We start from the raw sequence: 13,036 nt of genomic DNA, 5'->3' as shown, positions 1-13,036 counted from the left end.
AGCATGCATATGTCGGGAAAAGTCAAGGACATCACGAGTCATGTGAGCCATCCATCTCCTTCCTTTACATCTTAATATCAACCTCTTTCAGTGCTTTCCTTGCAACACCTCTCTTAGTTATCCTGATCACGCTCAGGTGCTCTGCTGGGTCTCGTGAGGCAGGCAGACATACAGCAGTTAGGCCCGAGCCTGGACAGAAGGCACGCATGACCCATCTTTCTAGGGGCCACCTCCAATTCTAGATGCCTGTGGAGCTTTGCACTCTGCTGAGTCCCCCCTCCCTCCAGCCAGGTCTCCCTGTTGACTTCTCCTCCAGTGTCATTTCCCTCCCTCTGCACCCCAACTCAGCTTCAAGGGCAAATGAAGCCCTTCTGCCTTGACTGCTTTGGCCAATGCACCCTCCTGCCACACCGGACTCCTCCTTGAGCCCACAGGGGCACCACTACCATTACTTCTTGGCCTCTGCTCCTGCTCGCCTCCCAAAATGGGAATAACTTCTCCTCCACCAACTCAAATGTCACCCACCCTAAAAGTCTAGCTCAAATTTCAGTTCTTCCTCAGAATTCCCAGCCCTCAGTTTCCCCTCTTCTGAATGCCTATGGTACTTATTGTTTGGACTACACAGTCTGGCAGTCATAAAGCAAGTCTCCAATACATGATCATTCGCTTTCTACCAATGGCCTGTACATACTTGCATGAATGCCCACCAGTCCTGCCCTGCTGCTCTGGGAGACGCGCAGCTCCCCTCTCAGCCAAGGACTCCCCTCCTTTCTGCAGAGAGAGGCAATGAATGCAGTGGTTAGGGGCATGGTCTCTGGAAGCGACTGCTGGGGCCAGCAGCCTAGTTCCCTCCTGCAGTCTACCACCTACGAGACTCTGGGCAAGCCTCTGGGCCTTGCCGTGCCTCAGTTTCCTCCTGTACAAAACAAGAATGGTAACAGCACCAACAGGAGAGGTTCTGTGGAAAGATGAAATAGGTCAAGTGGAAACCTTAGAACACTGCCCGGCATAGAGTAAACACTATAGAAGTGCTACTTGTTATTAAGAATGCCACAATGTGGGCTTACCAATCTAAATAGACTAAACCTAAGCTGGTAAGCTAATCATTTTTCTAAACACTCAAAACATTAGAGCTGGAGGAGCCCTTGAAACTCATGGAGTTCAGTCTCCTTTCACAGAGAACACTGTTGCACAAGGGAGGGAAATGACCAGTCCTGAAGTCCCACAGCTGGGTAAGCTCAGACCATTATAAGAGTCAGGTCCCCTGTTTTGTTTTGCTTTTTCCCCCCAAATATCTTAATGCAATTGTATCAACATTTCCAATGGGAAATAGTTTCTGTATTTCTTAGTAACCAAGTCACCAGTGAACCTCTGTGACAAACCTGGTGAGTTGGGGATTGCCAGTATTAGCTAGGGTCAGCTGTTTGTTGTTCCAGGGGTGAGGTGTGTGGGAGAGGGAGTCTGGAGGAGGGAGGGGGCTGGAGTGGCACTGTGAAAATCAGGGGACTAAGGACATGGGTGGCTTCCCTGCTGGCTCAACAGTAAAGAACCCACCTGCAATACAATGCAATGCAGGAGATGCGGGTTTGATCCCTGGGTTGGGAAGATCCCCTGACCCAGAAGAAGGATATGGCAACCCACCCCAATATTCTTGCCCGCGAAATCCCATGGTCAAAGGGGCCTGGAGGGCTACAGTCCATGGGGTCGGAGAAGAGTCGGACGCGACTGAGTCACTAAATGACAACAACCAAGGGGATGGGTGACCCCCCTCCCTTCTCTGGACTGTAGCTGCCCCATGATTATGGAAATCAGATCCCCCCAAGTGAACTAGGAGCATGGGGGGCACAACGATTACACAGTATACTCTAAGGCTCTAAGCCAATGCACAAGACCTGGCTCAGTACTGAAGAAGGCAGGCACTTGAATGAATGACTGACAAACTACAAACTTCCCTCAAGTCTCTACTCAAACGCTGCCTTTTCAGTGGCAGTCTACGTAGTCCACCCTATTTACAATGGCAACCCCTGGACTGCTTTTTCTCCATAGTGCTTACTGCCCTCTAACATACCTCGTACTTTACTACCCCGCCCCCCCCCTTACTCTGACTCTAGCAATAGCATGCCAGCTCCAAAGGGCAAGCACTTGATCTGTTTTGCTCACCACTGTATTCTCTGCGCCTAGAACACTGACTGGCACAGGGCACGCAGAGTGGACATAGGTTTTGTTGACTGAATCAATAGAGGGCATCCGAGTTTCCTAATCAACCTTTCAACTTGGCTTTCAAAGCCCAACGCACTGGCTGAAAAAGCAATAAACAAATTGTGGGTGTCTGTGTCAACGGGACACTAAAACCTATCAACTTTGGAGCTACTATCGTCACCAAAAAAACGTCCAGAAGGTCGCTCAGGCCAAAATCTGTCCCTCAGGAATTCATTAGCGCCCCTCCCCCCAAGTTTTCACACTAACTCTGCTTGATTAATTTAATCGGCCGCACCAGGTGAGGAGTAAATGAGAGCTCGCCTCTCTGCAACTTTTCTGTAAATCGAAAGTTATTCCAAAATATAAAGGTTACTAGAGAAAAAGGCATCCACGCGGATGGTGCTCCGGATTTGCCATGGATTTCTTGTACGCCAGAGGAGACCCGTCCTTTGCTACAGGGAGGGACTAGGCGCTTCAGAGGTTCCCTTCGACTGCCGCCACCTCGCTGGACCCGCCGCGCAAGGAGCCTCGGCGCGTCACCCGCACTCCCGGACCTTGGTCGCCGTCCCCGCGGGCTCCCGGCCCCTCATCCCCTCTCCGGGCCACGGGCGACACTCCCGCCCCCGACCCCGCGAACTCCTTTCGGGCCCCAGGCCGTGGCGCCAGGCTCCTCGGCGCTGCCCGACGGCCAAGGGAAGTGCGGCGACAAGTCGTCGTCCTCCGGCCCCGCCGCCCCCGCCGCCCCCGCCGCCCCCGCCGCCCGGGATCCCGGAAAGCCCGGGCGCCCCGGGTCCCCCAAGCTCGAGCCGGGCGCGGGAGGCGCCTGCCGCCGCGGCCGCGGGATGTCCCGAAGAGGGCCCTCGACCCCCACTCCCGCCGCGGCCCTCGGCCCCAGGCGCCCCGGCGGGCCTCTCGGCCGCGATTCCCGCTGCCCCGGCCGGGGGACCGTACTCACCCGCGGGCGCAGCCACGCCGCCGCGGCCGGCGTAGAGCAGCAGCGCCCACAGCCCGCAGAGCCGCGCCGGCCGCTCCATGTAGCCCTCGCTCGGAGCCCGGCCGGGCTGCAGCCGCCGCAGTCTCCGCCTCTTTCGCTCCCTCTCCCACTTCCCGGCTCCGCCGCCCTGGAGGCTGGCGGGGGGGCCGGCGCAGACGGGAAGGGCCGTCCCGCCCACCGGCCGCAGGTAACCCCGGGGCCAGCGCCGGCGGAGGTTCCGGGCGCCCGCGGCTCCAGCAGGGGCTTCCGAGGGGCGACACCTGGCCCCGCGGCAGCCGAGCCTCCGTCGCGCCCCGGGAGTTCGATCGCCGCCCAGGCAGAGCGGCCCCGACCCCGGCGCCGTCGGGCTCGGTGCGAACGTTGTGCAGCCGGGAGGAACCGTGGACATGCCCAGCCGAGCACCCGAGCAGGGCAGGACGGCCTCCGGGAAGGAGCCTTGAGCTGGCCTTCTGGAGTCCGAGCTTGCAGGCGCTGGCCTCTGAGCCCTTGTTTCCTAAAACTCTGACTCCAGGGTTAGAAGTCCCAGGCCTGACTTCACAAGGTGCACTTGGAAGACCAGAGGGCACTTAGTGGGAGCGTGCTTTGTGAATGCGACGGAAGGTATATTTGAAAGCTGGTGATACATAATGCTAAGTTGAACATAGAAGAAAGGAAAAAGCTACATTTTAAATAGGAGAGACAGTGCCATACTGGGCTTCCCTGGTGGCTCAGTTGGTAAGAATCCCTCTGGAATGCAGGAGACCCAGGTTCCATCCCTGGGTGGGAAGATCCTCTGGAGGAGGGCATGCAACCCACTCCTGTATGCTTACCTGGGGACTCCCATGGACAGAGAAGCCTGGCGGGCTACAATTCATGGGGTCGCAAAGAGTCAGGCAGGACCGAGCCTCTGAGCACAACAGAGCACCATACTATGTCCTTGGATTTTTCCAAACTCACAGCCAACTTTCTACACACTTCTTTTCCATAGATATATATTGGGAGATGGAAGGTGAGCTGAAAATGTAGGCACTGAATACGTTGAAAGTGGGTGATTGTGAGGATTAAGGATGATGAGGATGGAGGAAGAACGCTTTAGTTTTCCTGTGGCTGCTGTAACAAATTATCAAAAATTTAGTGGCTGTAAACCACCCAGTTTTATTTTATTCATATTAGAATTCTGTAGGTCAGAAGTCTCACTGGACTAAAATCAAGCTGTAGGCAGACCTGTGTTCCCTTCTGGAGGTTTTGAGGGTGAGTCCATTTCCCTGCCTTTCCCTGCTTCTAGAGACCGCTACATGCCTTGACTGGTTCCTGCACCACTCAGACCTCTGCTTCCCTTGTCACATCTCTTTCTCTGACTCTGACCCTCCTGCCTTCCTTTTTCATTTATAGAAATCCTTGGTGATTTGATTGGACCCAGCAGCTATCGAGAAGCTAGTGGTTGGAGTAGGGGAATGGCAGGTACAAACTACTGGGTGTTAGGTAGGTGGCAAGGAGGTATTCTACAACACCAGGAATATAGCCAATATTTTGTAAGAACTGTAAATGGAGTGTAATCTTTTAAAATTTGTGTACAAAATGTTTTTAGTGTAAAAGGGAAAAAATATATAGGACCTACCAGATAATCCGTGATCATCTTCCTATCTCAAAATCTTGATTTCTATTAATATAAAGCTACTGTATAGCACAGGAAATTCTACTCAATACTCTGTAGTGAGCTATATGGGAATAGAATCTTAAAAAGAGTGGATATACGTATATGTATAACTGACTCACTTTGCTGTACAGTAGAAACTAAAACAACATTGTAAATCACCTATATGTCCATAAAAATTAGTTTTTGAAAATCATTGATATAATCACACCTGCAAAGTCACTTTTGCCATATAAGGTAACAAACATATGCACAGTTGTCTGGGATAAGGTCATGGACACCATTCAGTTCACTTCAGTCGCTCAGTCGTGTCCGACTCTTTGCGACCCCATGAATCGCAGCACACCAGGCCTCCCTGTCCATCACCATCTACCGGAGTCACTCAGACTCACGTCCATCGAGTCCGTGATGCCATCCAGCCATCTCATCCTCGGTCGTCACCTTCTCCTCCTGCCCCCAATCCCTCCCAGCATCACAGTCTTTTGCAATGAGTCAACTCTTCGCATGAGGTGGCCAAAGTACTGGAGTTTCAGCTTTATCATCATTCCTTCCAAAGAAATCCGAGGGTTTATCTCCTTCAGAATGGACTGGTTGGATCTCCTTGCAGTCCAAGGGACTCTCAAGAGTCTTCTCCAACACCACAGTTCAAAAGCGTCAGTTCTTTGGCGCTCAGCCTACTTCACAGTCCAACTCTCACATCCATACATGACTACTGGAAAAACCATAGCCTTGACTAGACGGACTTTAGTCGGCAAAGTAATGTCTCTGCTTTTGCATATGCTATCTAGACTGGTCATAACTTCTCTTCCAAGGAGTAAGCGTCTTTTAATTTCATAGCTGCAGTCACAATCTGCAGTGGTTTTGGAGCCCCAAAAAATAAAGTCTGACACTGTTTCCACTGTTTCCCCATCTATTTCCCATGAAGTGATGGGACCGGATGCTGTCTGGGATAAGGTCATGGACACCATTGGGAGGGGATTATTTTGTCATTGTGTGCTAGGTGCTTAGTTGTATTCAAGTCTGTGACCTCTTGGACTGTAGCCAGCCAGCCAGGCTCCTGTCTATGGAATTTTCCAGGCAAGAATACTGGAGTGGGTTGCCATTTTCTTCTCCAGGGGATCTTCCTGACCCAGGGATCAGACCCCTTGCGATTCTTTGGAAGTCTGCATTCAAATGGGTAAATCTTTCCTTTTCTCCTTTGCCTTTAGCTTCTCTTCTTTTCTCGGCTATACTTCTGTCAGCTTTTCTCTCCTTTTCTCAGAGATTCTGTGCCTCATTGATCGGAGATGGCAGTGGCAACCCACTCCAGTACTCTTGCCTGGAGAATCCCAGGGACAGGGGAGCCTGGTGGGCTGCTATCTATGGGGTCGCACAGAGTCGGACATGACTGAAGCGACTTAGCAGCAGTAGCAGCTGTGCCTCATTGTTAGTCCAGGGCTAGACAGCATATTAAAAAGCAGTGACATTGCTTCGCCAACAAAGGTACTTCTAGTCAAGCTTCAGTTTTTCCAGTAGTCATGTATGGGTGTGAGAACAGGACTATAAAGAAAGCTGGGTGCCAAAGAATTGATGCCTTTGACCTGTGGTGTTGGAGAAGACTCTTGAGAGTCCCTTGAACTGCAAGATCCAACCAGTCCAACCTAAAGGAAATCAGTCCTGAATATTCATTGTAAGGACTGATGTTGCATCTGAAACTCCAGTGCTTTGGCCACCTGATGTGAAGAACTGACTCTTTTGAAAAGACCCTGATGCTGGAAATGATTGAAGGTGGGAGGAGAAGGGGACGAGAGACGATGAGATGGTTATATGGCATCACCGATTCAATGGTCATGAGTTTGAGTAAGCTCCAGGAGTTGGTGATCGACAGGGAAGCCTGGTATGCTACAGTCCATGTGGTCGCAAAGAGTCAGAGCGACTGAACTGAACTGAACTTAGAGGTCACTTTGCTTATCAGGCTGTTGGACATTTGCTTCAGCAAGCAAGGAATGGAAGTCTCACTATTCACGTGGAAAGCACCAGGCTTGGGGGAGGGTGGGGGACCAGCAACACCTATCTTGACTTAGTTCCCCAATGAAATGACACCATATCGCCCACAGCTCCTTACCTGGATTGCTCTTTCCGACTCTCTGCTACTTAAAGCAGCATGACTGCAGCTAGACCACGTTGTGCGTTGCATACCTGGTGCTGGGCCGTGGCCTTGGGCTCTCTGGACCAGCCTCCCCACTTCTAAGTCACAGAAGCCAAGGCCAGCACTTAACTCCTCTGCATCCTCACTTCCCAGGATGGTACCAAGCCTTGCAGATTTGATTCGGTTTGCTTTATGACACAATGCATAGCTGATATTTGTAAATGTTCCATGAGTGTTTGAGGAACAATTCTCCAATTATGGAGCCCAGTGTTCTGTGTGTTTACATTATATCAAGTCTGTGGGTTGTGTTGGTCAAATCCATGCACTTGCTGAGTTTTTTCTGTTCCTTTTGAACCCACAGTCACTGAGACATGTTACAATCTCCCACGATGATACTCTGATGGTGGATCTATCAAGCTCTCCTTACAATTGCGTTCCTTTTTGCTTTGCAAAGATGTATTTTTGAAGCTATTTCATCAGAGGCATGCAAATCTAGAACTGTTATAGCTTCATAGTGAACCATCGAGGGCTTCCCCAATAGCTTAGTGATAAAGAATCTGCCTGCCAATGCAGCAGACACGGGTTCGACCCCTGGGTGGGAAGATCCCCTGGAGGAGGGCATGGCAACTCACTCCAGTATTCTTGTCTGGAGAATCCCATGGACAGAGGAGCCTGGTGAGCTACAGTCCAAAGGGTCACAAACAACTGGATATGTCTAATGGATTGAGCACATAGAGAACTGAGTTATTAATCACTAAGAAGTAGGTTTCAGTAATCTGAATGTTATTGGCCTCAGGTTCTGTTTTGGCTAATATTAGTGTAATTCATAAGCTTTCTTTTGGTTAGTAGTGTGTACCTTGTACCTTTCCACACATCCTTACTCGCCTGTCTCTGCTATGTTTGAGATGTGCTCTTGGAAACAGCATAGAGTGCAAATCACTTTGTTTTCTATCCTATAGGCAATCATTGTCTTCTAACTGTAGAGGTTAGCACTAGTATGTTTCAACTTATTTCTACCATCTGGTTTTGTGCTTTTTGTTCGTCCCATTTTTTTCTGTTTCTTTTTATCACCTCCTCTTTCGATTTCTTTAAATGTTGTGTGTGTGGCTGGGCGCTCTTCATTGCAAGAGCATGTTTTATTTTTTTGTAAAATATGCATACCACAGGGTTTGTTGTCAGTATTGAATGAGATGAACAAAGTGACATGAAATGCTTATCCAGTGCCTAACACAGAGTAAGCCCTCCTAAATGGGAACTATTATTAGAAGTCCGAGTACCCTTTCATCTTTAGTGTTCCCTTGGATCTTGCGGTTCCGCTTCTGTTGTTCTCCTTTCTGCTGACAATATCCCATTTGTTGTCAGTCCCTTTTCTTTCATTTCTCCTTTACTGCCATTTGATTTCCTGTTTCGGCTCAGCCCTCCATCCCCAAGGCAGCTCGGTGGTGAAGCCCTTCGGGGAGGAGTCTGTGTGCTGCGGCTCTGTGGCACAGTAGGTGCGGGAGAAGACAGTGGCACCTTGACTGAATCCCATTCCACAAGGTGATGGAGGTCCCCCCGAACACAGGGCTGCATTTGCGTGTCATTCTAGGCTGGCCATGGTGAAATGGAATCAGCTGCGATCATCAGTTTCTGTGAAATGGGTATAAGGCCGCAGAACCCACCAGCTAGGAAACAGTTTAATTCCTTGTGTCTCTTCCTAGAGAGGATGGCCAGATCCTGGCTGTCTGCTCTCAAGAAGTTGTCCCGCTGTGAGAGTGTAGGTGTCACCATACTAGGAATTTGTGTACATACTAAGCAGAGCCTGGAAAGAGGAACCATTTGTACTCAAACACATTGTGGTCAGAAGAAAACTTTGTTATCATTGTTGTGACAGAACTGCAGCTAAATTTAGCAAGCTGCGTAATTTGTGTGTGTGCCTGTGCACATGTGTGATGCCTGGAGAAAGTAACACATTGTTTCCAAAAAGCAAAATGTCCCCAGACCAAAAAGAAAAGCTTCTTCTTACCTGGTATTTGATTGCCATGACCATTCCTCACCCCACTTACTTCATATCTTCGCTTTTTCTCTGTCCTGTGTAGCATGACATTCTTTCGAAAGAGATTATATCACTAGAGGAACACTGGAACTTGGTGGCGTTTTGGGTCTTTTTCTGTTCTCTAGTGGTTTCTGTGCTTGGATTGAAATAAACTGAGGTGTTGAGCATCTGTATTTTGAATGGGCTTCACACAAATATGAGAGTCTAATCTCTTTTTAAATTAAGTAATTTATTTTAATTGGAGGATAATTACAACAGTGTGATGGGTTTTGCCACACATCAACATGAATCAGAAGCCCCTTACCACCTCCCTCCCCACCCTCTCCCTCTGGGTTGTCCCAGAGCACCGGCTTTGGGTGCCCTGCTTCATGCATGGAACTTGCACTGGCCATCTATTTTACATATGGTAATGTACATGTTTCAGTACTATTCTCTCAAATCATCCCATAATCTTTTGATAGCAATTTTGTATATACTTTTATTCTTCCTGGTAAGCGGTAAATAGATGCTCTCAGTATTTTTTGAAATTTGTTCCAAAATTGCAATATCAACTTACAACATGAAAGAGATGATATACCTCCCTGTTAGCATGTACAGTAACAAAAGGCCTCTCTGGGATTCTCATGTTCTAAAAATACAAACTATGTATAATGTATCATAACTGTCTTCACCAAAGTGAATGCTTCTGCCAGTGCGGAAAATAGGAGCAGTTTAATTTCTTGAAATCCACAGAACAGATGTGGAGAAGAAGGTGAGGTAAACATATGCTGGAGGGGACTTCCCTGGTGGTCCAGTGGTTATGAATCTTCCTTCCAGTGCAGAGAACATGGTTTCCATCCCTGGTCGGGGAACCAAGATCCTATGTGCCCCAAGGCAACTAAACCCGCATGTTGAAATGAAGACCAGTGCAGCCAAACACAATAAAACCCCAAAATATATGCCGGAGGCCTGATGCAGAGTGAAACCCACCTAGAGTCGTGAGACACTTTTAGGAAAAAGTAGGAAAAGGAATAGAGGATAGAGAGCTAGAAAATGGGAGAGTGGGTATTAGAATTTTTTTATATTTTTAGGTGCATCAAGTTTTAGTCGCACACTTGGGATCTTTGACCTTCATTGTGGCATGCAGTTGTTTTTGTTTTTTTTTTTTTTTAACTTTAGTTGCAGCATGAAGGACCTAGTTCCCTGACCCAGGACTGAACCCAGAGCCCCTGTATTGGGAGCATGGAATCTTAACCAGTGAACCACCAGAAAAGTCCTGGGTTTTCCAGGTGTAGTAGTCAGGTAAGAATTTGATTTGAAGTGACTCGAGGGGGTGTTACCTCCCCTAATACGTTCTAGGCCTGTGGTTCTCAATTTTTTTGATCTCAGGACAACTTTAAACTCTTAAAAATTTTGGGAACTGCAATTCACCTTTGTTTCCCCGTCTCCCACAGGTGTTCATCCCAAGGGCACTCCTTCCTTAACAGCCTGCACTCTGAACTACCTCAGAGTTCACTTCCTGGGAAGATTAACCTATGACAAGTGTCTTGCCCAGGAACTTCCATATTTATGCAATTTACTTTCCACAGTAAGGGATATACGTGACTTCAAATAACTAAGTTTAATAATATGTGTGGGGATTATTTGTGTTGTAAACAATTTTTTTAAAATCTCCTAAGGTAGTTCTTGGATACTATAGCTTAGGAAAATATGGCATAATCATTAGGGAAATGCAAATCAGAACCACAATGAGGTACCTCTTCCCACTCATCAGGATGACTATCATTTTAAAAAGAAAGGAAAAGAACAAGTTTTGATGAGGATCTAGAGAAGTTGGAATGCTGGGTCACTGCTGGTAGGAATATAAAATGATGAAGCTCCTGTGGAAAACTGGCTGCTGTGAAAAGTCTGGCAGTTCCTTGAAAAGTTAAACAGGGTTGTCATATGATCCACACATTCTATTTTATATATCTAAAAGAATTGAAAGCAGTGACTTTAACAGGCATTTGTACATCCATGTTCATACCAGCGTTTTTCACAACAGCTGAAACATGGGAGCAGCCTAAACATCCCTTGACATGTGGATGGATGATCAAAATGTAGTGGAATATTATTCAGTCTTAAAAAGGAAGGAAATTCTGACAATGTGAAAACAATGATGAAGACTGAAGACTTTATGCTACATGAAATAAGCCAGTAACGAATGGACAGATACTGTATTGTTCCTCTTATCTGAGTTATCTAGAAGAGTCACATTCATAGAAACAGAAAGAACAGTGGTGGTTGCCAGAGGCTGGAGGGGAGGGAAGAGTGGAGAGCTTTACTTAATTCACACAGCATTTCAGATTGGGATGATGAAAAAGTTCTGGAGATAGATATTAGTGATGGTTGCACAGCAATGTAAATATTCTTAATGTCACTGAATTGTACACTTAAAATGGAAAAAATTTGTGTTACGAATATTTTACTACCAAATACTTTTTTAAAACTAGGTATGAATATGTCTAGAATCTTGCAATCCATTAGTAAGTTGGTTGCATAAAATAGTTAATGAGTCATTCCTTTTCATTGCCAAATAATAGTTCATTGTAGGGATATTCATTGGAAGGACTGATGCTGAAACCGAAGCTCCAATGCTTTGACCACCTCATGTGAAGAGCCGACTAATTGGAAATGACCCTGTTCCTGGGAAAGGTTGAGGGCAGAAGGAGAAGGGGATGAGTGAGGATGAGGTGGTTGGATGGCATCACTGACTCAATGGACATGAGTTTGAGCAAACTCCTGGAAATTGTGAAGTACAGGGAAGCCGGGCATGCTGCAATCCATGGGGTCGCACAGAGTCAGACACAACTGAGCGACTGAACAACAACCACCTTAAAAATATTAAGCTAAGTGTGTGAAGTTAGTCGCACAAAAACCACGTATTGCAAGATGTCTGGAGCAAGTCCTTAGAGTCGGAAACTAGTTTAGTGCTTGCCTAGGGCTGGGAGGAGATGCGGGAAGGAAAGAGGAAAGGCTGCAAAGTGGTGTTAATGGACACAGGGTGTTTTGAGGCAGTGATGATAAGGTTTTAAGTTGATTGTGGTGGTGATTCTACAACTCAATGGCAATACTGAAAATCATTAAATTCACTTTATATCTCAATAACGCTTTTGTTAACAAAAAAAATCATGAAAACCAAAATCATAGAAAAGTCTCTTGAGGACTATCTTTCCTGATTGACCTAAGAAATTCACCTTTTATGCCTCTGTGTGGAAAGGTTCACGAATTTTCTTGTATTTCCCTTCAGTCATTCAGTAAATATTTATTGCCAATTTTCTGTGGGCAAATCACACTATTGAATGACATAGTGATCTACAAAAAATAGCCTTAAAACATGGTGTCTGCCTTTCAGAAGCTTTCTCTCTGATTGAGACAAGCCATACACACACGAAATGAAAATAATTAAGGCTGTGCCACATTGGAGTTCAATTATTGACTCATGTCCATTTGCCACACACTATAAACAGAAAGCATTATTATTGTATAATTAGCGATAATGAAAATAAGATTTCACAGTGGTTAAGAGCAAGGGCTCTGGACCAAGACTGTCTGGTCTGAATCTTGGCTCCATCATTTGCCAACTGTGTGGCCTTGTGCGAGTTAGTTAACTTGTCTGTGCCTCAGCGTCCTCCTGTTGAAGATAGGGATGATTATGATAATAATGGCACCTACTTCAGAGAGTTGTTGTGAGGATTAGATGTGTTAATACAGATAAATTGCTCAGAACAGATCCTCGCACATAGTAAACGCTCAATGAAAGTATTAGTTACCGTTATTTCCAGAAAACTGTGGGTGACCTCTTTGATGAATATTGAATATTTGTGCAGTGAAAAGCTTTAAACCTACATTTAAGATACTTCTTAATGGAGCTGAAAACCTATGCTGGAGATTTTGGCAACACATATGGCACGGGTCATTCAGGATGTCATACCTTTATTGGTTCAAGGCATCTACAATATCCCATATGCTGACTGAGCATGAAGTACAGGCTCAATAAACATTAGAATTCAAAGAAAAAACTTGGAT

General features: G+C 46.9%; 1 protein-coding gene across 1 annotated transcript in view; it reads right to left on the bottom strand.

Moving 5' to 3' along the window:
• The window catches only part of IL13RA1 (interleukin 13 receptor subunit alpha 1), a 193,400-nt gene extending 190,153 nt beyond the window's left edge, over positions 1 to 3,247 (bottom strand). The window contains exon 1 of the mRNA XM_052663009.1: positions 3,155 to 3,247. Coding sequence (XP_052518969.1) covers positions 3,155 to 3,233 — 79 coding nt within the window. The 5' untranslated portion in view covers positions 3,234 to 3,247. The remainder of the gene's footprint in view (positions 1 to 3,154) is intronic.
• Between the last annotated feature and the right edge of the window lie 9,789 nt (positions 3,248 to 13,036).

Source organism: Budorcas taxicolor, chromosome X, assembly GCF_023091745.1.
Source record: "Budorcas taxicolor isolate Tak-1 chromosome X, Takin1.1, whole genome shotgun sequence".
NCBI lineage: Eukaryota > Metazoa > Chordata > Mammalia > Artiodactyla > Bovidae > Budorcas > Budorcas taxicolor.
Note: the sequence above shows the minus strand (reverse complement) of the source record. Positions and strands in the feature narration are given on the sequence as shown.